The sequence below is a fragment of the Nipponia nippon genome, unplaced genomic scaffold (genome assembly GCF_047370975.1).
Source record: "Nipponia nippon isolate SJK-2023a ecotype South Korea unplaced genomic scaffold, ASM4737097v1 scaffold_25, whole genome shotgun sequence".
In the NCBI taxonomy this organism is placed as follows: Eukaryota; Metazoa; Chordata; class Aves; order Pelecaniformes; family Threskiornithidae; genus Nipponia; species Nipponia nippon.
In genome coordinates this window covers 2,281,420-2,304,440 of record NW_028262342.1, presented here as the reverse complement: position 1 = coordinate 2,304,440, position 23,021 = coordinate 2,281,420, and the positions used below count along the sequence as shown (strand labels likewise).

Genomic DNA, 23,021 nt, shown 5'->3' with positions numbered 1-23,021 from the left:
ACAAGTTGTAACCAAAACTTTAATCCCAAGAATCTCACAAAAGACATTTTACAAGTCACATGAAAATTCTTGTACAGTAAAGAAATGTTTAATTCATAACTTTTACAATGTACCATCACACACGCAACACACCCACTCCAGTTGTCAGTTCTGCTGTGTATTTGGTCTATTCAGAGGTCCTGGAATAGATGGTCAATCAAACAATCATCTACTTAAGAAGTACTCTAGTCACATGAAGTACAAAATTAACTGACCCTACGGCTAAAAATTTATATTTCACATAATATAAGGTAGCTCTGTTCCAGGTAATGGAAGGCAGAACTAGAGCTCTGGATAAAACTGCAGCTCAGTCACTCCCTTCACACGCCACTGGCTCGACGTTCCCGACTGTTTCCAAGAACTGCACTATGAAGCATCTACATCTCGTTCTGCACAGGCGAACACTGCTCACGGCCACGCTTCCGCAATGAACCCATCTTCATTGCATGCCTCCTTCCGAGAGCTGAATCCCAGCAAAACAGACCCCAGCATGTCAAGACCAGAAACATTCTTCTATCTATGCAAGACAAACTGCTCACCACTCAACACAAACAAAACATTATGTATAATGGTACATTGTAAAGCGATTAATATTACAAATCATATGATCTGCTCAGAACCATATACAGATTCACATCTTTACATTTGCCACCTGTTACAAGATACAAGGAACAAAGCAAGTTCAACAGCTAAAACATTTTAAAAATGCACCAAGCTTTATGAAGTTTCAAAACAAAACAATGTTCTGTACATACTCCTCCTGTCCTCGGATCTAATGACTTCCTGTACACAGCTCCTCAGAGTCCTATTTCCTCTCATTTGACCTGGAGCGACTGGAGAAGAAAAGACGGGTTAGCTTTCGGGTGCCGACAGCAGCGGATTTTGCTTTGAACCCCCCAGCCCAACTCAGTAGACGACATTTAAACACTGTAAAGATACGGTTCATTTAATAAAGCTGCGTATTTAATTCCTAAAAACACTGTTAAGGAACTAGAGATGATTCTCCACCACACCCTATTTCAGTACCATGAAGACACGGAAAAAGTCGTTTTTACAGATTTACTCAAAATGCTTAACCACTGTAAGAGTCGTCCTACCTGCGAGACCTGGAAAAGGAACGAGAAGGCTTGTGATTCCTCTCCCGTGAGAGTGATCTCTCTCTTCTTCTGTCTCTGGAGAGGGACCTGTTCAAGATTACAAAGCAAGGTGATTGCAGTGTCAAAGCAAAGCTGAATTAACCAGGATAACACGGCTATCTGAAGACCTTCCCTTCGGGAGGTTAAGGTTTTTAACTGTTCAACCAGGGGAAACCTGTTAAAGATTACGGCATTAGCCTTTCTGTCAGGTAAGAATAATCGGCTTGAGCCACACAACACAGCTTAAGTAGTGTTGTGAACAGGCATCTGTTCCTCTGCAGCGGTTTAAACCTGTTTGGAGTCAGGCTGCAAGCGACCGTGCCTCTGCTCACGCGGCATGTCCACGGATACTTACGCATCCTGTACAGCAACGCAGCACCCTATGCTACAAGAACGTAAAAATCACCTATGGACTCTGGAAGCTTCCAAGATCCTAACACAAAACCGCGTTACCCCACTGTGCCATCACCACCCAACGCTCTGCGGTACGCGACAGCAGAACACGCTCGCTACGTTTCTGATCATCTGCACTTGTGGCTGACGGTATTCGGAGGAGAGCAGCGCATTAAGACAGAAACTTTCATAAAAACTGGCAGGAACCTTGGACAGCTGCAGAACAGAAACGCTGATTACTTCCATGCTTAATATCCTGCAACTGATGACCCTGGAATCTCAAATAGCTGTGTAAATGTATTAACTCCAGGCAAACAGTACGACAGACACGAACCCATTTCTCCCGTTTACTGAACTACAATGCCTACCCTAATGCGTACAGACCAAAAATTAAGCCGTTTCTGTTTGTTTCTTTTTACGTTTCCTGGACAAAGCGGTCCAGGCTATAACTAACTGATGCATACCTGCTGCGGCTACGAGAAAAGCTTCTCCTTCGCGGCGATCTAGAACCAGAAAAAGAAATGTGAGGTTTTTTATCAATTCTTTCAGCATTAACGGAGTGAGGCATTTCCCAACTTGTCAAACTCACTGTTGGGCCCAGGGAACGTGCCAAGAATAACTGGCATCCATCATCCAGTAAAAGGCATGGAAAGATTAGGCAGTAAAACAAAGCTCAGTGTGAACAGCACGTTTCCAACCACGAATTCACTTTAACTAAGAATGCTTCATAGCAGAGTTGTCCAATGCAACACTTTCCATTTCAACTAAATACACTGCCCAGAACACCACACCAAAGTCCCACAAGTGGTTCCAAAAAAAATAGCACAGACCAAATGTTTTGGAACCCATGCAAGCCAAAAAGGTCCATGACAAGACATACCAAGTGGAAAAAAAAGTGAAAATGCGCTCAGTGTCAATATTGATAATGCCATTAAGTGCTACATTAGAACTGCATATTTGTGATTGTAATTTTTAATGCCATAGAGTGTGTTTAGACTATTTTCTTTAAAAAAAATAAAAAATAAAAATAACCTTAGCTCGGCCCAGTTCATCCCAAAAAGTAATTGTTTTAAGTTTTGAAAACTGTTAGTAAAACCATTTAAAGGTGATAGGATTTTTCTGGCAAGGAAAAGCTAAGTTTGTTAGAGCTTTATTAAAAATTTAGTTTGGCATCTCACATGCAAATATACCGGTTTTTACGTTATTCACAGTGTAAGAGCTTCCATATCACCCTTAAAAGTTTTCTCAAGCAACATATGTACGTTACCACTCAATTATGCACAGCCAGCCTTTGATTGAGAAAAGTAATTACTTATAAGCCGCTTACTCCTTATTTTAACCAGCAGTAAACTGTATAAGCAGGAAAAACTTACTAGTTTTTGGTTTCAACAAGCTAGAAATGGTGAGGTGAGGCTGCCGGACTGACTGCCAAGAAGAATTTGCTGAAAAGGTTTTGCCAGATGTTGCGTTGTATTTAGTTGGTTGGCGAAGGGGGTGTTGTGGATTTTTCCTGCTTTTTTGTTAGCCGAAGGCTGCTGCTGTAGTTGTTGTGAAGACATTTGGTAAATAAACAGCTGAGCTGATTGGCCGGGAATGTGTGGGCGGTCGAGGTGGCTGCTGCCGATTTGGTTAAGGTTGGAGAGAAGGCTGAGAGAAAACAGCATGCTCGGGAACCAAAGGGCGGTGCAACCTGACGACTGGCCATGCCTGGGTCATGTGAAACGACACCAGCCAAGCTGAATGGGGCGCGCTGGTCACATGACGCTGAAAGGGCTAGTTGACTGGCTAATGCAGACTCAGAGGGTGGTGAGAAGAGACATGATGGTGACTCTGTAACGGGTTCATTTTTATTAATAGATGGACCAAAAAGCATAAAAAAAATGAAAAACAAGCCATCAGTACAACCATCTATTAGCTAACAAATACTCCTAATGTGTTATTTTTCAACAGCAAAAGGGTAAGCTCGAAACCCTGACTTGTGAGGACTTCACTCACCTGCAACAGGTAAATTCAGTCCTGCAAAAACCACGTTGCAGACTTAAACCGCCAGACAAGCTAGTCTGGGTCCAAGAACGTGTCAGTTACCAAAAATCCTGCTATATTTTAGAGCTGGGTTTGCAAACCTCCAGTGACAGGATCGTCACACGATGTTTTAATTCCAAACTAACACTAAAGTGTCAAGATTCTAGATGTTTAGAGCAACTGTTACTTGATCTATTATTAAACAGCTGCCTACTTGGAAAGTATTTAAATTGTCCAAACAAAGCGGAGAAACACATCTGTATGGAAATGCTAAGCTGCTGTATGTCATGTTTTGCCATTATGGAATAAAGGAAAGGAACAGCCTAAGTTGAAGTATGGGGAAGAAAGGGAAAGTGTGACTAGAAGATGAGCAGATTTTAGGAGGAACAAGGATAAGTCCAGGATAGAGGGCGCTGACTACCAACTTGCACAGTGACCTAAGGACAAAAGCCAACATTCAACACAACTTAAGTTCACCTCGATTTTGTGGGGTTTTGGGGTTTGTTTTTTTTTTTTAAGCATTTACCATCTCCAAATTGTCATCAGATAGATGAATGTTATCCATCAACATGCTTTTAAAAAGCCTATGAGCGTACTTTGACCTAGAGTACCTGCGGCGGGGAGGAGGACTTCTTCTGCGATAGTCGTCTCGAGGACGCCTGCCCCAGGATGGAGGTGGACCACGGTTCCGACTCCGTTTCTCACCATTGGAGAGCTCCACTCTGACACGACACCCACAGAGGGTTCTGGGAAAAGATATTGACAGTGGTTAGCATGTCTAGGGACAAATCTGCCTGCAGAAAACCTACAGAATCAGGAGAGGGAAAAGAAATAGACAACAAGGGGTAAGACATTCTGTATATATGCGTTCATCCAAGTACACAGTATTCACAGCCTAAAAAAGTAGACGCCAGCATGACAGACAAAAGGTTTGGCCACGTCTGAAAGCTTGCCATGCTATTAAAGTGGGAAGAGAAGGAACCAAGGAGATCAGTTTTGCCTCTGTATAGTAACACCACCTTGAATTTAACTAACACACACCAAGAGGTCAAAGTCATGTCTAACTTGGGAGTCCAACCCTAAAATGTATAAAATTAACCGTCCCAATGCTATTCCTGCACTATTAAGAAACACTACCCTTATAGCACTGTACAAATAAACATTGCATAACAAACATGTCCTTGGTTTTGCCAGTTGAAGCTTCCCAATTTAAGCTGTCTCACTACCCACAATTTCTCTTATTTTCACCAGGCAAGCCAAGCGCACAAGAAGCACATTTTACCTTCCATCTAGTTCTCTTACTGCATCAGCTGCATCTCGTGGATCTTCAAATTCCACAAAGGCAAAACCAGGAGGATTTCTCGCCACCCACACACTGCGCAGTGGTCCGTAATAGCCAAAAGCTCGCTCTAATTCAGTTTTGTTGCCATTGTTTCCAAGGTTACCCACATAAACCTTGCAGTCCAGCGGACAAGAGTCACGATGCATTGCTAGGACAAAAAAAAAAAAGCTCGTGTATGTTTAACACACAGCAAGTGTTTATTCACTTACAAGGGAATAATTCTGTTGGTTGCTTTTCCTAGGAACTTCAACACCGGTATGATCTGACATGATAGAAACATTAACCTGTGTGGAAGGGGCGGAAGGAGAGTGTTCAAAACCAAACACAAGAGCTAGCTGCTATATCGTAATCGCGATTAAAATTCACTACTTCAGGGAATTTCGTTTACTTTTAAGGCTCCCCAACTTTGAAAGGGGGTGTTTCTCTGCGCCCCTCTCCCCTACCCCTGGGTTACAGCGGGGGCCGGGCCTGCAGGGGGAGCGCGGGGCGGGAGAAGGGCTCCATTGTTCTCGGAGCGGGATTCGGGGGAAGCTGCACATGCTGGGGCCACAAGCAGCGCCATCTCCGGCAGAGGCCACGCCGGGAGCGCTCCGGGAATCCCTCCAGAGCGTCTCCTCAGGGCTGCGTGCGCGGCGTGAGGAACCAGCGCTCTCCCGGAGCGGGCGGGAAGGCGCCACACCACCCCCGCGGCACCTCCCGCCCAGCCGCAGCTCGCCTCGCTTGGCCGCAGCCGCCGAGAAAAAGCGGCGAGCGGGCTTTTCAAGGCAATCCGTGGCCTACCCGCCTTCTCCCCGCCCGGCTTTCCTCAGCGTGGCGGCAGCCACCGCCCGCGGCCCAGCTTTACAAAATGGCGGCTGCTCTTTGTTTGCCGCCACCGGGCCCCGCCGCTTCCATCCACCCTGCCGGCGACCGAGACCGCGGGTGCCGCCTCCCCCCCGCCCTCCGAGGTGAAGATCCTCACCGATGCTAAGAGGGAGGGCGCGCGAAGGGAGCCCGCGCTAAATTCGTAGCCGACTCGACCCTCAACGAGACTCCCGCTCCGCTTTTCCTCACTGGACAAAATGGCGGCGGGCACCTACCCCGCCCGCCCTTATATACGGGCAGCCCACTCCCACGTGACGCCACCCAGCAGCAAATCAGAGGGCGCCGTTCCGCTGATTGACAACTCGCTTCATCCCGCCGCCTCCGCGCGGCCCCAAACGGCGGCGGGCGGGCTTCCCCTCAGCGGCGGCGGCGGGAGCCCGGAGGCCGAGACCTTCCCCTCCTCTCGCCCAAAATTGCGCTTTAGAAACTGATGATCGAGGGAAGACTTCAGGTCCCTGAAATCAGGAAACGGCAACACACACAAGGAGGCTGTTTTGTTGGCTAAAAAGGAAAAAGAAGGTTTTCTTTTCTTGTTATGTCTCTCTGACCCAGTGGGATACATGTAGGCCGTGTTTTTTAAGCATCATCCCCTCATCACATAGGGTTTTACAAGTATGAAAGCTTCGGTTCACTATTAGCCATTTCTCCCCATGGGCAGGGGCTTTAAATAAATGTGTTGAGCAAACTGGTGTTAACTCATAGTTTTTGGTAAATTTTATGTCTGGGCCTCCACCTACTGAGGCACAAAAGAAGTGATTTTTTTTCAGCACTCAACAGAAAACGGAGGATTTGAAGTAAGGAATTGTAGTTACAGAGGGCATTGTTAGGGGTGTTGACATACTTTATTAAACTCATTCATTTAGCTAGGACATACAACATGAGTTTTAACATGAGTTAAAAAAAAAACTTGCTCCAGAGGGGTTGCCTTAGATAACTAACACCTTGTTTTGGGTTACCAGGTTAATGCGAGAAACCCATCCAGGGCTGTTGCTGCAATAACTTCCCAAAACATCACTTTGCAGCCACATCGGTAGGTTGTGTTTAATCCAGACTTTACCTTTTTGACTTGGGCCAGACAAGACAAATGTATCTGGTACAAGTATAATTAATAATACTTTGAGGAATATTATATGTGATAAGGCATTTTGAGTACAAATTAATACACATGCACTGTGTTTTCCAAGCAGGAACTGTGCAGAGGATGGGGCATCCTCAGTCTAATAGAATTGTACCAGCGTGTAAAAAAAGTACTGGCATTAAAGACAACCAGCTGGTGTAATTCATTAGAATTTTCCAAAATCTTTTCCAGCATCCCACATTTTGAAAAGCCTCTTCTCAGTAAAATCCTCCCAAGGGTCAAAATTGGCCAAGGGACAGAAAAACAACAAGGATTTTGAGGTAACTGATGCTCTAAAGTATCTGTACCATGTTTGCAGTTATCTGACAGTTACCTGCTTTTAATTAGCGAAATCTAATGCATTGTAATCTAAATTAGCTGATGGTTAATTTCCTGAGGCAACACAAACAAAGGAAATAATTTGAAGCTGACTTGGGGCTGTTCAGCCATTTCACTTTACGATTTCTTCGAGATGGTGATTTCCCATGCTCGCCTCCCTTCTCGATTGGCGTTTGCAACATTAACTAGACCCTGCCTCATCTCACATAATGTACATTTGAAATATGATTTAAGCTTTGCAATAATGAATGTTTAAAAGAAAGAAACCAAACCACACCGAACAGTAAGAGAGCAACTCGGACAACCTTGTAATCTTAACAGATCTTTTAACTTCATACCAAAATTACACATGACATATGGAAATAATCACAGATGACAGAGTTGGCAACAAAGGATTTATTCAGAAGTAGGTTCAGCTCCTGCAAAGTAAGCAGGGCATTCAGCACTCAGCCACTACCTGTTCTGTTCAAGGCACTTCTTACACGGGCTTAGGCCCATCACCATGCTTTATAAATCACATACTGTAAAAAGCACGTCATCCAAACATAATCCATTTTCAGTTTGCTTTTGGCATTATAAAGAAACTAAACGTGGCACATAACCGTGACAAAAGGCAGAGGTCAGAACAGAGGCAACTGTGTTCAGCCAAAAGCCCAACCTATTCCCACAGTCGGTTTTAGGATGCCCCAACGCAGCCACGCAGCACTTCGGTAACTCAACAGTCAGCGTTTTGATTGTCCTCCGAAAGATGATACCCCGAATCGGCTCCGAGCATCGCTATATATGTGTACATATATGTAGTAAAGATAAGGGCTGGCGACCGGAAGATCACGTGCTGTACGGAAAGAGTTAAGGGTCGACCCTCCCTTGTCTCCGCCCCTTATAACATGACACACCTACTGCTGGGGGTATAAAGCCCGGGTCGGCTGGAGATCTAGGGGGATAACCTTGATGTGTAGTGTTTGCTACACAGTGGTGACCCCGACGTGATCAGGCAACAGCGATGGAGCTCGCGGAACTCATAAAGGTACTAAAGTCGGTAACGACAAGGGTGCTCAAGCGGGGGTTTGCGGCAAGGCGGCGCCGACCTGCTGCACGTGGTGTGCTGATGGGGCAGGAATCTCCTGGGAACGAAAAGCCAACAAGTTTAGTTTCGGAGGGGACCCAGGCTGGCTGGGAAGGAGTGGCCTGTGGGACACAGACGGAACCGTTGTTACTGGGGGCTGAGCCAACGGAGGAAGGGGAGGTGCAGGGAGACTATGGTGCAGCGGGAACAAAGGAGTCGGGAAAGGTGTTCCCGATACAAGTGGGGAGTTTAGAGCGGCCGCCCACGGAACCTTCGGCACCTCCTGCACCGGCGGATCTGCCACTTCCTCAGTACCCCTGGGGCGAGTTGCAACAATGTGTGGAAAGGGAGCTGACTGATAGGTTGCTGGATTGGGTCCCGGGGCGTGATGTGGGATCCCAGCAGTATCGTGAACTACGTGAAGGAAGATGGCGGGAAGGAGAAAAAGAAGGCAAAACACCTGAGGACGCCCCATTGTATCCCAGTGATCGACGAGTGCTGGACACACAGAGAGCGGAGCGCAGGACATCGAGGGGGTGGTAGGGCTCCCCCGGCACTGCCAGTGATACCTGAGCCACCAGAGGGAACCCTATCCCTAGGGCAATGGGAAATCAAACTGGTATTCCCTCACAGTGGAGGGAGCCTGTACACGATTACCCCATGAGCTCTGATAGCAGTGAGGGTGAAGGGGGTGACGAGGGATCCTCGATTGTTGCTCATCCGCCCCCGCTTCCGAGACGGACTAACGAGGTTTCAAGGGAACTCGAGGCATTGATCAGCCGATTGAGAGGGGTGGTGGCAAATGCGGAAAGTCTTATGCCAGGGGGAATGCCGAAAGAGAGGGCAAACGGGACAGATTGGCAGATGATTGCAAAAAATTGTGTCTTGGAAGGAGTGCGATTCCAGGCCCCTCCGATTCAAGCATTTCCTATCCGAGCAGCCCCAGGTGGAGGATATGAGTGGCAACCGTTAGATGCAAAGTTGGTGAAAGAATTGGTCACAACGGTGAAAAGTCATGGATTAAATTCCCCAGAGACCCAAGTCCTATTAGACTGTGTTTTTGCAACGCCGCTTGCACCTTTTGATATCATTCAGTTGATGCGGGCCGTATTGACCCCCTCGATGATGGTATTGTTTAGGGAGGAGTGGAGGAATCGGTGCACCCAAGTTGTTATTGAGGCGCAACAGGCCAACCATCCCATGGCAGGAGTGACTTTAGAGCAGCTGATGGGTGAAGGGCAGTTCGCAACTCCTCAGGCACAGGCTCAGCGAATGCGGGGGCGCGATTTTGCTGCATCTTCGAAAGCTGCCCAGGAAGCAATACGCATCATCGCAGCTCTTGATAAAAGGGAGCCTCCATGGGTCCAAATACGGCAATCGTTAAGTGAGCCCTTCACAAAGTTTTTAGACCGGCTGCAAGCGGCGCTCCAGGTTGCTCGACTTCCTGAGCAGGCTAAGGAGGCAATATTGCTTGACTGTGCACGTACGCAAGCAAACCCACAAACTGCAGTGTTGCTAAGACAGTTACCCATAGGGACCACGCTTTCACAGATGATTCGTTATGTGCTGGAACAGGAACAGGCGCAAAGTATGCAACCGGTAGTGGCCGCAGTCCATGCGGCCTGCCGCATGACGCACGACTTATGTGCCATAGGTGTGGGGGGCAAGGACACATGGCGCGACAATGCCCCTTCAAAAATAAACACCCCCGGAACAGGGGAAGGAAAGAGAGACCTACGATGCTGGCGCTGTGGGCGACTAGGCCACAGAGCTCGACAGTGCAAATCGGGGAGTCAGCAAAGGAGACCGGGCTGGGGAAACGAGAAGAGGGGATGGCTGAGGGCCGTGCCATCCCCACCTGCCCCAGTGATCAGCTCAACAGGCCCGACGACAGCAGCGCAATGTATGGCACAGGGAGTCTCTCCTTCCCCGGGACCAGCACAGTCGCCTGCGGTCCCAATGATGCAATATCCAACTCAGCTGCCTTGGGGAGATGGGAGCGCGCAATAGAGGAGGCTGGGGATAGAGCCTCGCCGTATGTGGCACTCACCCTAAACATGACCACACGACCAGAAGTAGATATTATAGTTACCCCATGGCTCCCAGCGTTGGGGGGAACACCACGCCTCGTGTTAAGAGCCCTTTTAGATACAGGAGCGGATGTTACAGTAATCCCATCACATCTATGGCCAGATGATTGGCCACTCAAACCGAGAGGTTCGCTGCAAGGCGTGGGAGGCATGCAGACCTCGCATCAAAGCAGGAACCCAATGCAAATTATGTTGAAGGATCCGGAATCTGGACAAGCTAGGGTAGCATGGTGTAACCCTGTCATTGCTGAGTTACCCATTGTCATCTTGGGACGATGTTGCTTGCAGAAGATGAATATAGTGCTGCGTACAAATTTATCATAATGGCCACTGCCTGTGTCCGCCCATTAAAACTCACCTGGTTGACAGATAAACCAGTGTGGGTAGAGCAGTGGCCATTGACAGAGGAAAAGAGGGCGGCTGTTCGACAATTGGTACAACGAGAACTTGACGCAGGACACATCGAACCCTCTACAAGTCCCTGGAACACCCCCATTTTCGTGATAAAGAAAAAATCGGGAGCGTGGCGACTGCTACATGATCTACGCGCAGTTAATGCATGTATACAAGACATGGGTCCGCTACAAGCGGGCCTCCCTTCTCCGGCCATGATTCCACCTGACTATCAAATAGTGGTTATAGATATTAGAGATTGCTTTTTTAGTGTTCCCTTGCATGAAGAAGATAGAGTACGCTTTGCCTTTACTGTTCCTGAGCCTAACAATCAACACCCGTGCGCCAGATATCAATGGAAGGTGTTACCCCAGGGCATGAAAAACTCACCAGTCTTGTGTCAAATTGCTGTAGCTGCTGCAATACGCCCTATTCGAGAAAATTTCCCTACGGTCATCATTTTCCATTACATGGATGACGTGTTACTGGCGTCCAACCAAGAGGAGTTACTGGAAAAGGCACGCGTGCAGCTGATAGTCAGTTTGGAGCGACATGGGTTACACATTGAGCCTCGGAAAACACAGGTAGGGCGTGCAGTAAAGTATTTAGGTACTCAACTGAGGCCACGAAGCGTGACAGCGCAATCATTTGAAATTCGGACTACAGTGACAACACTCCATGAGGCACAAAAATTAATTGGACAACTATTGTGGCTTAGAAACTTTATTCCAATATCTGAGGCAGAAATGACTACCTTATATCAACTCCTGAAAGGAGGAGATTCCCACCTAGCTCCAAGGACTCTTTCAAGAAACCATCAGGAGATTCTTAGGACAATTATGGAGCGAGCCCAGCATTGGGGTCTCGCTCGATTTACACCTGAACAACCGGTCACTGCCCTGATTTACATGACCGATACCGCTGGCCATGGTTTACTAATTCAAAATAATGGTGAAAAAGGCTGGCCTTTTGCTTGGTTGTATCAAGGCAAACCAAAGACGGCTTTAATTTCTTGGCCAACATTATTATCCCAGCTTATTCTCCGCTGTCGGAGGCAAACTCAACACTTAACAGGGAAGGACCCGGAGGTCATCGCATTGCCCTGTTCTTTGGCACAGTGGGAGTTGGTACTTCCACAAGTGGGGCTCCTGCAAGCGGCGATAGCTGAATTTACGGGTCGTATTGAAGGTCTAAGACCACACCCCTGTGGGGAGATAATCCAGGTACTCCATTTTTTGCCAGCTAGTGCCATAGTTGAACAACCCACCGGAGGCCGCACAGTTTTTACCGACGCGTCATCGATTACTGGGAAAGCTGTCGTTACATGGCAGGAGGATGGTCAGTGGACCCACATTAGTTATCAAGATCAAGGGCAATCCGTGCAGTATCTTGAGGCCAAAGCAGTATGGATGGCTCTCACTCAATGGCCCGAAGAGGCCTTGGATCTAATCACAGACTCTTGCTATGTATATAAGTTACTGAAGAAGTGCCGATGGGCACTTGGGGCAACGTCAGAGATTGCCGGAATGTTGCTCACCGCACTGCAAATGAGAACCGCTCCTGTCTGTCCTATCCATGTTAATAGTCATAGTTCCATACCGAGTTTTCTTTCTGCTGGGAATGAAATAGCGGACAGCTTAGCAAAGAGCGTACTGGCGGTTGAAGAAACTTCTAACCTAAGGCGAGCTTTCCGCCTGCATGAGCTCCTCCACTGTGGAGCTCGCGGTTTAGCTAGGCTCGCTGGCATTACGTTGCAAGATGCTCGCTCTGTGATTGCTGCTTGTCCTGTGTGTTCCAAAGGTCCCCTCTGGGAGGCAGGGGTAAACCCTCGAGGGTTGCAGCCCAACCAAATATGGCAGTCTGATGTTACGATTTATGAACCCTTTAATCCACGTAAGTATCTGCATGTCACAGTTGATACCTGCAGTGGAGTTATTTTAGCGACTATGCATGCTAAACAAAATGCTCTCTCAGTTATTTTACATTGGCAGGACTGTATGGCGCAACTTGGCATCCCACAAAAAATTAAAACAGATAATGGAGCGGCATATGTCAGCAAGAAGACAAAGGACTTTTGCGCGCGCTGGGATATTCAGTTGAGTCATGGCATTCCCTATAACAGTACGGGCCAAAGCATTGTAGAACGCGCGCACCGCACATTAAAAGAGTTACTCGACCGACTTAGGGAGGGGAAAAGATAAGCCCAGGAACAGGGGTCCCCCCCCCCCTTGACCCTCCCTTATTTCGGGCACAGCGTCTGTTGACGACGGCACTAATTACCTTAAATCATACCATTCGAGGGAACACCTATAAAACCCAGACTGCAACCCAGGCACATTTCCGGCTCGATGAGAACGAAGGGCCTTACCCTTTGGTTCAAGTACGGGACCTGCAAACCCGTGAATGGGGGGCCCTTATTCCCTCCGTTGCTTGGGACGTGGGTATGCGTGTGTGCAAACCGAGAAAGGGACGCTAGAATGGGTACCCAGTCGAAATATTCGACCGTATAGACATTAATCAATCTATTGAGTCTTATCTTGACAGGTTACCATTTCCCTATGCATCCTGATGGTGTGGGGGAGTAATGAGGGAGCCGCGACGAACTACTGGCTGGACTGGGCAAAATCTATGAACGTAACGGATGCGTGTCTGTATAAGTCTTACCATATATCGATTATTTTACACGCAGCTTCCCCAGCAAGATCCAGAATTACTGGAGCTAAGGGAGGGGGAAATGTAGTAAAGATAAGGGCTGGCGACCGGAAGATCACGTGCTGTACGGAAAGAGTTAAGGGTCGACCCTCCCTTGTCTCCGCCCCTTATAACATGACACACCTACTGCTGGGGGTATAAAGCCCGGGTCGGCTGGAGATCTAGGGGGATAACCTTGATGTGTAGTGTTTGCTACACATATATACATATAGGAAAGCCGCACTGTGTTGCATTACTTTCTTCCTTATTCCAAGTTTGTAAGCTAGTTTGAAAAATCCTGCTGCATTGCAACTCCCTTGCTGTTGCAGTAAGAAAATACCATTTCTGTCCAATATTTGTGAGATGCACAGAACTTCTACATTCACCGGATCTTCCATAACAGGGAGGAGAGAACATTGACCTTACAAACCAAACCAGATCTACTTTGAACAGGTGGGCCAAGCCGCGATTGAAAAGGCACTGAACGCCTGCCCAGCTACAGTGGAGCAGAGTTATCTGTGCGACCAGAACTCATGACCGCACCGACATGAAGTAAGGTGCTGTCATGGTTTCTGAGATTTAAAACTCATGTAAGAAAACGAACATCTTCTAGCCATTACGGTTTGGAAGAAACCTCAGCCATGTGAGCCAAATTTAAGGGATACTGAGGGAGACAGACAATATTTACTGAAGAGTACTTCTACCAGCAATAGGATCTCTTAGAGTTGCTCCTCAAGCGGAACTAGACATTAGCAAAAATACTTATTTACTGGCACGATTGTATCTACAGAAAGGTCTTTTGCTAGGAAACGTCATTGTGCGTACACAACAGGAACTGGTCGGAGGGGACAGGCCTTTACTTCAGTCAGAAAGCTGAACGCACGTCACACCTCAGCTAGCTGCTTGTGAAGTTCTTGTGGATTCAGCCCATTTTCACATCCTGCCACCAGCCTCATCTTGACGATAGCTATTTTCTAAAGAAACAGTGACTTACGCTTGTCTGATCTTTAGATATGTTCCAACCAGCTTGCGTAAGCATATTCCTGCCACGATTGCTCTTCTGTTTACAGGGTACAAGTCCCTGTCCCTTATTCCCTCACTTTTAAAATGTATAAATTTTTACACTGTGAAAGCTTTTAGCTGTGCCTCAGACCTTAAGTAAAGGAAGAGTGAAGCAAGAGACTGTAATTTATACATTGTAGACCTCAACTAAGACATGCTCAGCATCCAGCGCAGGGACACAGCACGTCCCCAAGACCCAGCACTTGGGGCTCAGTTAGCAAGAAGTGACAAATGACTTGACTGACGTGTCATTTGGAGACTCCCCGTTCCTCAGCCTTCATCCCCACCTTCCCAGGTGGGAACCTTCTGCCATTGCTGGGGTCCTACCTCCTTCTGCACCTTTCACATCTGAGGGCTGGGTGTTGATTACAACCCCAGACCCTGTGCTGGGAGTCCCACCACCTCTCTGCGGTGGCAGACTGACGCACCGCCCTCCCTCAGGGCCAGTAAACCATTTGCTGCCGCTAGAAAGAAAGAAGAAATCCAGCCCAGCTCTTGGCCAATTTGGTCCTTTAAGAAACACCTTCTTGGTCCGACAGACGTTGGCGACTGGGCACCCCCTCTGGTCTGGGGACGAGCCAGCTGATTCCCAGGTAGCCCCAGGGCTCCCCTGCTTCTCAGGCAGGATTTAGGGCTGCCCTTGAACCACAGCCCTGGCTCACCTGGGGTCAGCACCCCCTGCCCACCGCCTCCCCCGGCCCAGCCCAACCAAGAGATGGGCACCAGGTGGCGGCATTCTCCTCTGGCAGGGGCAGATCCCAGCCAGCTCCTCTGGCCCTGGGGCTCACCCCTCCTCGTCCTGTGTTTCTGCTCAGCCCAGGTTCTCGGCAGACCTCTCCAGGCATCCCGCAACGCCGTTGAAGCAGGGATAAGCTCAGAGAGCCCAGCGGGTGTTACAGAAGCAGCACAAGGGACTGGAGGCTTTGTCTCAGCTTCACGTGAATTTGTTTTGCGCGCAAGAAAATATTCCATCTGGAGACTATTTTGGGAAGAAAAAAAGAAAGAGTCAGCCCCAGGCTTGGCTCCAGGGCAGGTTTTGCAGGACAAAACACTTACCCTTGCTACTGTGTTCAGACAGAGCTGTGAGTTTCAGGCACTTCTATAAATCTGGCTTGAAATCAGAAAATGGGAAATTCAAACAGTGAGCCTGACTCACTGCTGCTCAACTCTAATTTTAATCCCCTGGAAGATGAGAGCTCTCTCTGGGATGATGGAGTATGTAATGGATTAGGAGCCAGGATTTAAAACTGCCCACGCAGCCCAGCCGCTGGCCCTGGAACCTACCCCCCTCAAAGGCGGTTACTCCACTGCACAAGACTGTCCTCCCAGCAATAAGAAGGTGATACAGAAGAGCTATAAGCACCCAAACCGAGGGGAAGCCTGGAGCCTGCTCTCTAAAGGAGCTGAATTTCACCTCCTTCCAGTGGTTACGGAGGCGGTGTTGCTGCTGGCCCCTTCCTCCCCGGGCAGAGGGCTGGTGGTGGCCCCTAGTGCCGAGCCACGTGGGTGTGGTGGTGCAGAAGTCTTGGTGGCCTCTGGGTTTGCTGCGAGGTGTCATTTCCTCTGATCTCTCAATTAGGGAGGCCAGGAAGGGAGAGCAGCCATTCATTAGCAGCTGCTTCACCAGCAGCTCAGGGGAACTATATTTACCATCCAAATGTGGTCAAACAGTTTCCTCTCAACAGGGCGGTGTCTTTCTTTCCACACACCGCGCTGAACAGCTCATGTGAATTTTAGTCTGTTGAGAGCAGTTAGGGGGAAAAAAAAAAATTCATAAAAACGAAGTCGATTTTTACATTAGAGAAGCACGAAGCCTTCTGGAGCCCACACTGCTGTTATTGGTGAATAACAGAGAACAGTACGTGGAAAAAATTCATCAGATCTGCCTGTCCTTCTCCCTACAGACCGAGGATCCCTTTGATGCTGTACACTCTTTGTCTAATTAAGCTTTAAAATCCCAGGCAAGGGGATCCCCCTTGCCCTAACAAGGCTATTTGCACATTTGCTTTGCTTTTTGTTGCCTCCTCCCATTCCTTTTTCCCCCTCAACTGGGCCTCCAGGCTTTCTCTTTCCTTTTCTTTCCCGTTCTGCAGCAAGCCATATTCCCTTCCTCCCCCACCTGGCTCCCTGGGGAGAGGACTGGAAAGCAAAACAAAAGCAGCACTCCCTGGGAAACCGTAATTTGCACAGCCCTCCTCGCTCAAACACTCCCACTGAAAAAGGGGATTGAACAGCAAAGGCACCCTCTACTGCGAAGTCAGGCCTTAAGCCCAGGAAAAGCAAAGGCTTTGAAGCCAAGGCTAAAACCTTTGATGGCTCCAAGAGCGCTTGGAGGGAGGCCCCGAGGTAACCGAACGCCAATCAGCTGGGTTTGCTGGTTACTTCCCTGGCAAAACGGGCTCGTAGTTGGCTCTACGCAGTTCAGGGCTCTTGCAGAGATTAATCTATACCAGCTAAAAATACCACCTGGTAGCGCTCTCCGTACAATTTCTCCTTGTGAAATTAGCAACGTTCCCATCATAATTAGAAATGTTAACTGCTATGCGTGCGGCTGGGGTATAAGCTGTGCGACCAACACATTTTATATTTCCTTTAGAAATACTGCAAACCATGGAAATCAATCCCTGCAAGCATCTCTTCCCCGCTAGTGCCAGCAAGTCTTTGCGCCGGATGCTTCTCAAAGAGATACCGTGACTTCAGCGCAGGCCATCCTCACGTACGCCTCTCAAGGAGATGTTAGAAAGTCACGCCCAGGGTTATTTTGACTTCTTCTGAGTCCTTGGATGGAAGGAAACGTCCAGTGGAGGAGTGTAGCCATGGCAGTGCGGTTTGGCCGTTCCAGAATGCTTCAAGTGCCCATTTACCCATCCCATGTCAGCCTCTCCGGCCGGCCTGCAGTCACCCGCATTAATGCGCTATTAATTCTTCCCTTGGAGATGCCAGTAACCGCATTCAGTGAAAACCCATTATATAATGGAGGCTCGAAAAGTTCAAGGGTGAATTAGACCAGATGTTTTGGACATGACTTTGGCCAATGCTTATTAGTCCTTGAAGATGTAACTAAGAAACCGTGGTTTCACAGGCAGATAATTCAGTGTAACTGCAGCGTACCTGCTACCCTGGAAACTAAGATGCGAAGCACGCCCCTGTTTTACCAACATTTAACAAATGTCATCTTTAATTGGTGATACACTTTGTTCTCTTTAATGAGTGACACTCTCCTTAACAATTGGGACTCACGTAATGAAACCAGGAACGCTTATTTGATTGCTCTGAAATAGCGGGGCTCAAAATAAGCTGTCATGACGAATATAATAAAAAGCAATTTGATGTCCATAGAAGCTGCGAGAATAGATGAGGTCGTGCGAGCGCTGCTAATAGGGCCTGTCTCCGTTTGGACAGCGTGTTTGCATTCACCTGAGACTGGGTTTAACGGGAAGGTATGGCTGTGCCTATGCGAAAGGAATCGGTAGCTTCTGGTAGCACTAAGCAAATTATCTTTTCATCTTTCCAGGGAATTTTTCCTCAGAGATGACAAATACATTCCCTTTCTTTCACTTTGAGAACTAGCAACTGGTCTAGTGTTTCAGCCTAATGGTCCAGCCACGTCCTGAGTATCCAAATTCTATTGAAATGAGCTGGTTAGAGATCATAAAGTGAGTATCAAACCTCACGTGGCATCAACTCGTAGGGTTTCAAAGCATATCAGAATTGCATTTTTATTGTTTAGTCAGTTGATAAGTCTTCTCCATATCTCCCCAGTTTCCAAGATTTAAAACAAATAGGTTTACTGTAAAATCAACAATGAAATTTCTTCTGAACATTAAAATCCAGTGGGATCTCATTTGCCAACTCCTCAGTTAGATTTTCTGTAAATAACTGTTGCATTTTGCTGATTGTATGATAACTGGCATTACAGAGTTCATCAGTGTTGGTGATTTAGATTCCTCCTACGCACCATTAGTGTCCTATAGGTGAGTCCATGAGGACAGCAAAGGAGGGAGATCTCTTTTGCATACCAGAGACATTTTTCCTGATCAACCATGGAACAGCAGGCTTGGATATCCTTTTTCCATCATCTTGGGGCACAGGAACGCTGGGTTAGAATAAAAAGTTCTCACAAAACAGGAGAGACAGCAAAAGAATAAGAAACTCTCCACAAACTTGTCATCTTTTCCTTAGTCACAGCTGAATGGAACATTTTAGAATCCAAGATTTATTATCACTGGAAACAGGGAGCTGTCTCATTTCGCTGACACGAGAGGAAAGGTCTTAGTCACAAAGTGCTGTAGAGCTCATTTCTATTGTTTCTGTGGTTTCTGGGCAGGTATAAAAGAATGCGAAAGGCACCTGTCATCATTGCAACTGGAACGTCACAACAAGACTGGCAAGGAGACACATCTGTGCAGATCAGAACTTCACCGTGATCTCTACAAGATCTCTACAAGATCTTACAACAGTAAGTAGAAAATGTTGCTTTTGTAACTGGAAGATGCTTTTTAATTCATACATAGTTTATTGTTGACCACAATAGGAAAGTATAGCTTGTCCGTTATGTATGAGCAGGAGTTCTGCATTAGCATAACCTAAAATATCATACCGCATGTAAATACACATATATCTATATGTATATTTATGTGTATATATCTGTCTTTAATATAGAAATTTTTAAATTGGAACTCGTACCTCTTTGTTCTTTCATGCCTAATTTAATGTGAACATATTGTCCAAGGAAATTACTCACAAATTAGTGGAGCATTAGAACAAGCTTAATTTTTACAACCAAATATATGATATAATTTGCGTTTCTATCCAGTCATTGACAATTCAAGTTAGTATAAAGAAAAGTCATTTGACGAGGTGCTAAGGTTTTTATTAATCCAAACTGCTTCTGCACAAAAAGAAGTATTTCTTCAAAAAATTAGTAGCCTCATTATACAGGAACATTTCTTTACTATTTGCACATGACAATTTAAATGCTGCAACTTCTGTCTTGTTGCCCATCTAGGATTTGATGTAACAATTAATACAGGATTTGCCAGTAAATAACTAAAGGGACAGGCTGGAGCCAATCCTAAAGGCAGGGTACAGTCACTGGTGTAAAACATGCAGAAATTTTAGCGATAGACCTGGCGATAACGGAGCGGTGGGGTTGAAAGGATGGGTAGATAGAGGCGTACCAACGCCAGGAGCAGATATATAACTGAATGCAGTTATTACCTAGATGAAAATAATCATTGCACAATTATATCTTCTACTTGTCACTTCCCTAAGCCAGAAATCCACTTCTTTACAGAAAAGAAATCCAGTTATCGGTCTAATATCATCCTCGTGCAGTGGCAGATTTGGAGGTCAGCACTTGTATTGCTCGTGGAAAAGGCTGTAGTATTACAGCTCCAGATCCCAGGGCTCAGTACACCTTTTAACTTGATCTGCGTGGTCCAGTCTTACTGAGTTTTGTGACAGATTTCTTAGGCAGCAATCTTCATCTTTTTGTGAAATTTCTGCTAAGTTTTTATCAGGAAGGTCTCTTGCCAGTTCTAAATGAAATGATCGCCGGTGCTTGCATAAATGCACAAGAGTGGGAAGTAGTATATTGAGAGGCAAGAGTGGAAAAGGAGATTTAGGATTCTTAGCAAGGAAATGTAGAAATATACTACGAAATCTATTCATCTTTTACTGGTCTATGTTACAAATCCACGTCTGATGTTCTGGGATGTCCTGGGATGATGTACCACAGTACAATGCTCTACTTTTACCAGTGCTTAAAGGCTGAAATTCATTTTGTCAGGTGAAAGAAAGAACAGAGAAAAAAAGATTTTTGATCACGCTGTCAGCTTCTCGTCCCGTGGAGCAGATTTAAAGAAGAGAGAAAATGTTCCTGCCCCAGAGATCTCTGCAGATGGCTACCTTTTTGGCAATTCTTTTTTTTGCCTGTTTTGCAACATGTCAAGACACTGAAAAGTAAGCAATATCATCCTTTTACTTAATATCATTAGAAGACTGCTTGCCTTTGATTTAATGGGCTGTATTCTGCACTGCTGTCATTTACTGCAGGGCGTGGTGGAAGGAAAATTCTATACATTTGATAAGGCAACATTTTAGATCACCCTCTATGCAGTATAAAATTAGACCAATTGCATTTTTAGATGCGTAACATATACCACATTTCAGTCGATGCTTTTAACACAGTGTAGCAAATCATGTAAGGATGTTCCACGCAAGCCATGGAAATGGCAGATACTAAAATTCCATATTTAGGTTCCCATTCAGATCCAAATCTGCAGCTAGCTGTTATCTAAACAGCCTGAAATCCAGAAAGATTTGCATCCCAGAATTATCCTGCCTTCCCCAGTCATATTAGGCTCAAAATTTTTGGTGTATCTGAAGAAAATAAGGATTTGTTTTCACTTCATGGACACCACTGATGTCAGTTAAATTACTCCTGACGTACAGCTCTGGAAGGAAAGAAACAAACCCAACAATCCTAGAACGCTAAGGTCATGCAAAGGGAATTTTATTCTGGTATTTAAACCTCTGAAAAGAATCCACATTTGGGAAAGACCAAACCTCTGTAAGAGCTCTTTACTAAGGTAATTTTCTCACCATCTTTTTTTTAAAAAAAAAAGTGATTCAAAGTCTACCTTTTGGGAATGGCATAGTGTTTCAGCTTCCCATCTTCAGGAAGAGGCTGCCTGGCTCACGCTGCGGGCTTTGCGAAGGCCAGGCTGGCTGCGGGCACCAGCACTACTAGCCTGGCCTCGGGGCTGTCCTCCACAGCACCTGTGGCCACCACCAATGCTCCTTCCTCAGCTCAGGGAAGCATCTAAGATTGATGGCTGCAAATCAGCCACGTTTGAAATAGGAGCTTAGATCCGGCTGTGCTTGTTTCCTAACTAACTCTTTCTTCCCCTTGCAGTAAAAGAGCCGTGACGGAGCATCAGCTCATGCACGATAAAGGGAGGGCATTTCAAGGGCTGAAGCGCCTGATGTGGCTCCACAATGCCCTAGGTAGCGTGCACACAGCCAGCAGCAGGGATATTTCACTTTCAAATGCCATGTGGGATCCTCAGAAGAGCCAAGATCCCTCAGATCCCTACAACAGCATCAGCAGAGACGGGACTTCAAGCCTGACGAAGCAGCTGCTGGAACTGACGGAAAAAGAGCAGGGCTTCCCCCCGTCAGAGCAGCTGGATTTGCTGCAGTATGCGAAGACCCCAAAGGGTCACTGGAACCCACAAGACCTTTTCGACCTCCTTCAAATCAAAGAGCTGGGCAGCAAGAGCAACCCTAGCACCCAGCCACAGAACTTTGCCCACTAGCCTCAATCCAGCTCGGTCCGTCCATTGCTTTAGACACGTGATGTTGTAAGGACAAGCTCTAGCGCAAAGGTGAACTGCAAAAGAAAAATAATGTCCATTTGTGCCATTAACTACTCCTAGATGTTGAACAGCCCCTTGTAAGGAGCCAGGTTCTCTCCCTAGCAGGCAGGCAGAGTGCTGCGATTGTGAGACGGGGTCATTTGTCACAGGCCAGAAATCTCTTTTTCCACGGCAGGGCCCTCCCTGTCCGCTGCTGATACCGCAGGGCTGTGGCAGCTCTCTGTAGCTCTCGGAGGCCACATGCAGCAGGGAGTTTGGTTCATTAATCTGCATATTCACAGGCTCGCTTGCCGTCTGATGTTTTGACTCCTGAAGAAGCCGTTACCTCCCCATACAGATTCTCTTCTATTTCACACCTGCCTGCAGTTCCGCCCTGCTCTGCAGCAGTAATGACTTTCCTTATACTTTAGGTCCAGATGTTTGGTTTTTCCTGCTTCTCCAGCACACAGAATGTTTTAAGCCTTTCATCTCTCAAGTTTCCCTTCAGGGTGGCAAACTTTTGCCACGCCACAGAGGTCGAAGTTGGCAGTGATCCGCATCCTCCCTGCCAAAGCCCTACACATTCACCTTGTTCTGCTGGTGGAAGAGATGACAATCAGCTTCCAGGGTCGCTATCCGAGCCCTTTGTTTCAAGACTTCCTACCTTTTCTTTGTTCATGGGAATCCTCTCCAAGAGCTCCGACAGTGCATCAGGTTTTCTCGGCAGAAAAGCAGCTTCATGAGCCCGTCTGTGTTTCCTGAAAGACGTAGCACATGATTTTGCTATTCACCTTTAATATCAAACTGACCGGCTCTGTCTAAGCAAAGCAAGGTCCAGTTTAATTGCAAAATTAGTCGTTCAGAAATTACATCTCTGTCATGTGTGTTACAAATCCATCAGCGTTTCCATTATGTAGGGACTGTACACGCCATTTTGAATCCTGAAATTCCTCTGTTGCCGATAGACTTCAAGTGCATATGCGGAAGGCATTGCTGAGTGAGTAAAACCCAAGAACTCCTTGATGTTGTTGATAATAAAAACCCTTTTCACCCTCTGAATTGCACTTGCGTTTTTTGTAGAAATGAAACTAATATGAAGCAAAATC

At 46.8% G+C, this 23,021-nt stretch overlaps 2 protein-coding genes across 6 annotated transcripts; one reads left to right on the top strand and one right to left on the bottom strand.

The window, feature by feature from the left end:
• SRSF3 (serine and arginine rich splicing factor 3) lies at window positions 1–6,000 on the bottom strand. Its single transcript, XM_009471560.2, has 6 exons — window positions 5,894–6,000; window positions 4,873–5,080; window positions 4,202–4,336; window positions 2,033–2,071; window positions 1,137–1,223; window positions 1–872 (listed from the first exon to the last, which is right to left on the bottom strand). Exons 2-6 carry the CDS (start codon window positions 5,076–5,078, stop codon window positions 845–847), a joined length of 495 nt encoding a protein of 164 aa, XP_009469835.1. The 5' UTR covers window positions 5,079–5,080; window positions 5,894–6,000; the 3' UTR covers window positions 1–844.
• A 2,212-nt stretch (window positions 6,001–8,212) lies between these two features.
• Window positions 8,213–22,662, top strand: LOC148055239 (parathyroid hormone 4-like). 5 transcript variants are annotated; one of them, XM_087762051.1, is made up of 5 exons: window positions 13,718–17,550; window positions 18,069–18,210; window positions 18,882–19,013; window positions 20,346–20,518; window positions 21,474–22,662. In XM_087762051.1, exons 4-5 carry the CDS (start codon window positions 20,430–20,432, stop codon window positions 21,874–21,876), a joined length of 492 nt encoding a protein of 163 aa, XP_087618177.1. In that variant the 5' UTR covers window positions 13,718–17,550; window positions 18,069–18,210; window positions 18,882–19,013; window positions 20,346–20,429; the 3' UTR covers window positions 21,877–22,662. The 5 variants fall into 5 exon arrangements, with proteins under 5 accessions (XP_087618176.1, XP_087618177.1, XP_087618175.1 ...); XM_087762049.1 differs by having other exon boundaries at window positions 13,718–17,994; XM_087762050.1 differs by lacking the exons at window positions 13,718–17,550; window positions 18,069–18,210 and adding an exon at window positions 8,213–8,279.
• Window positions 22,663–23,021: the final 359 nt, after the last annotated feature.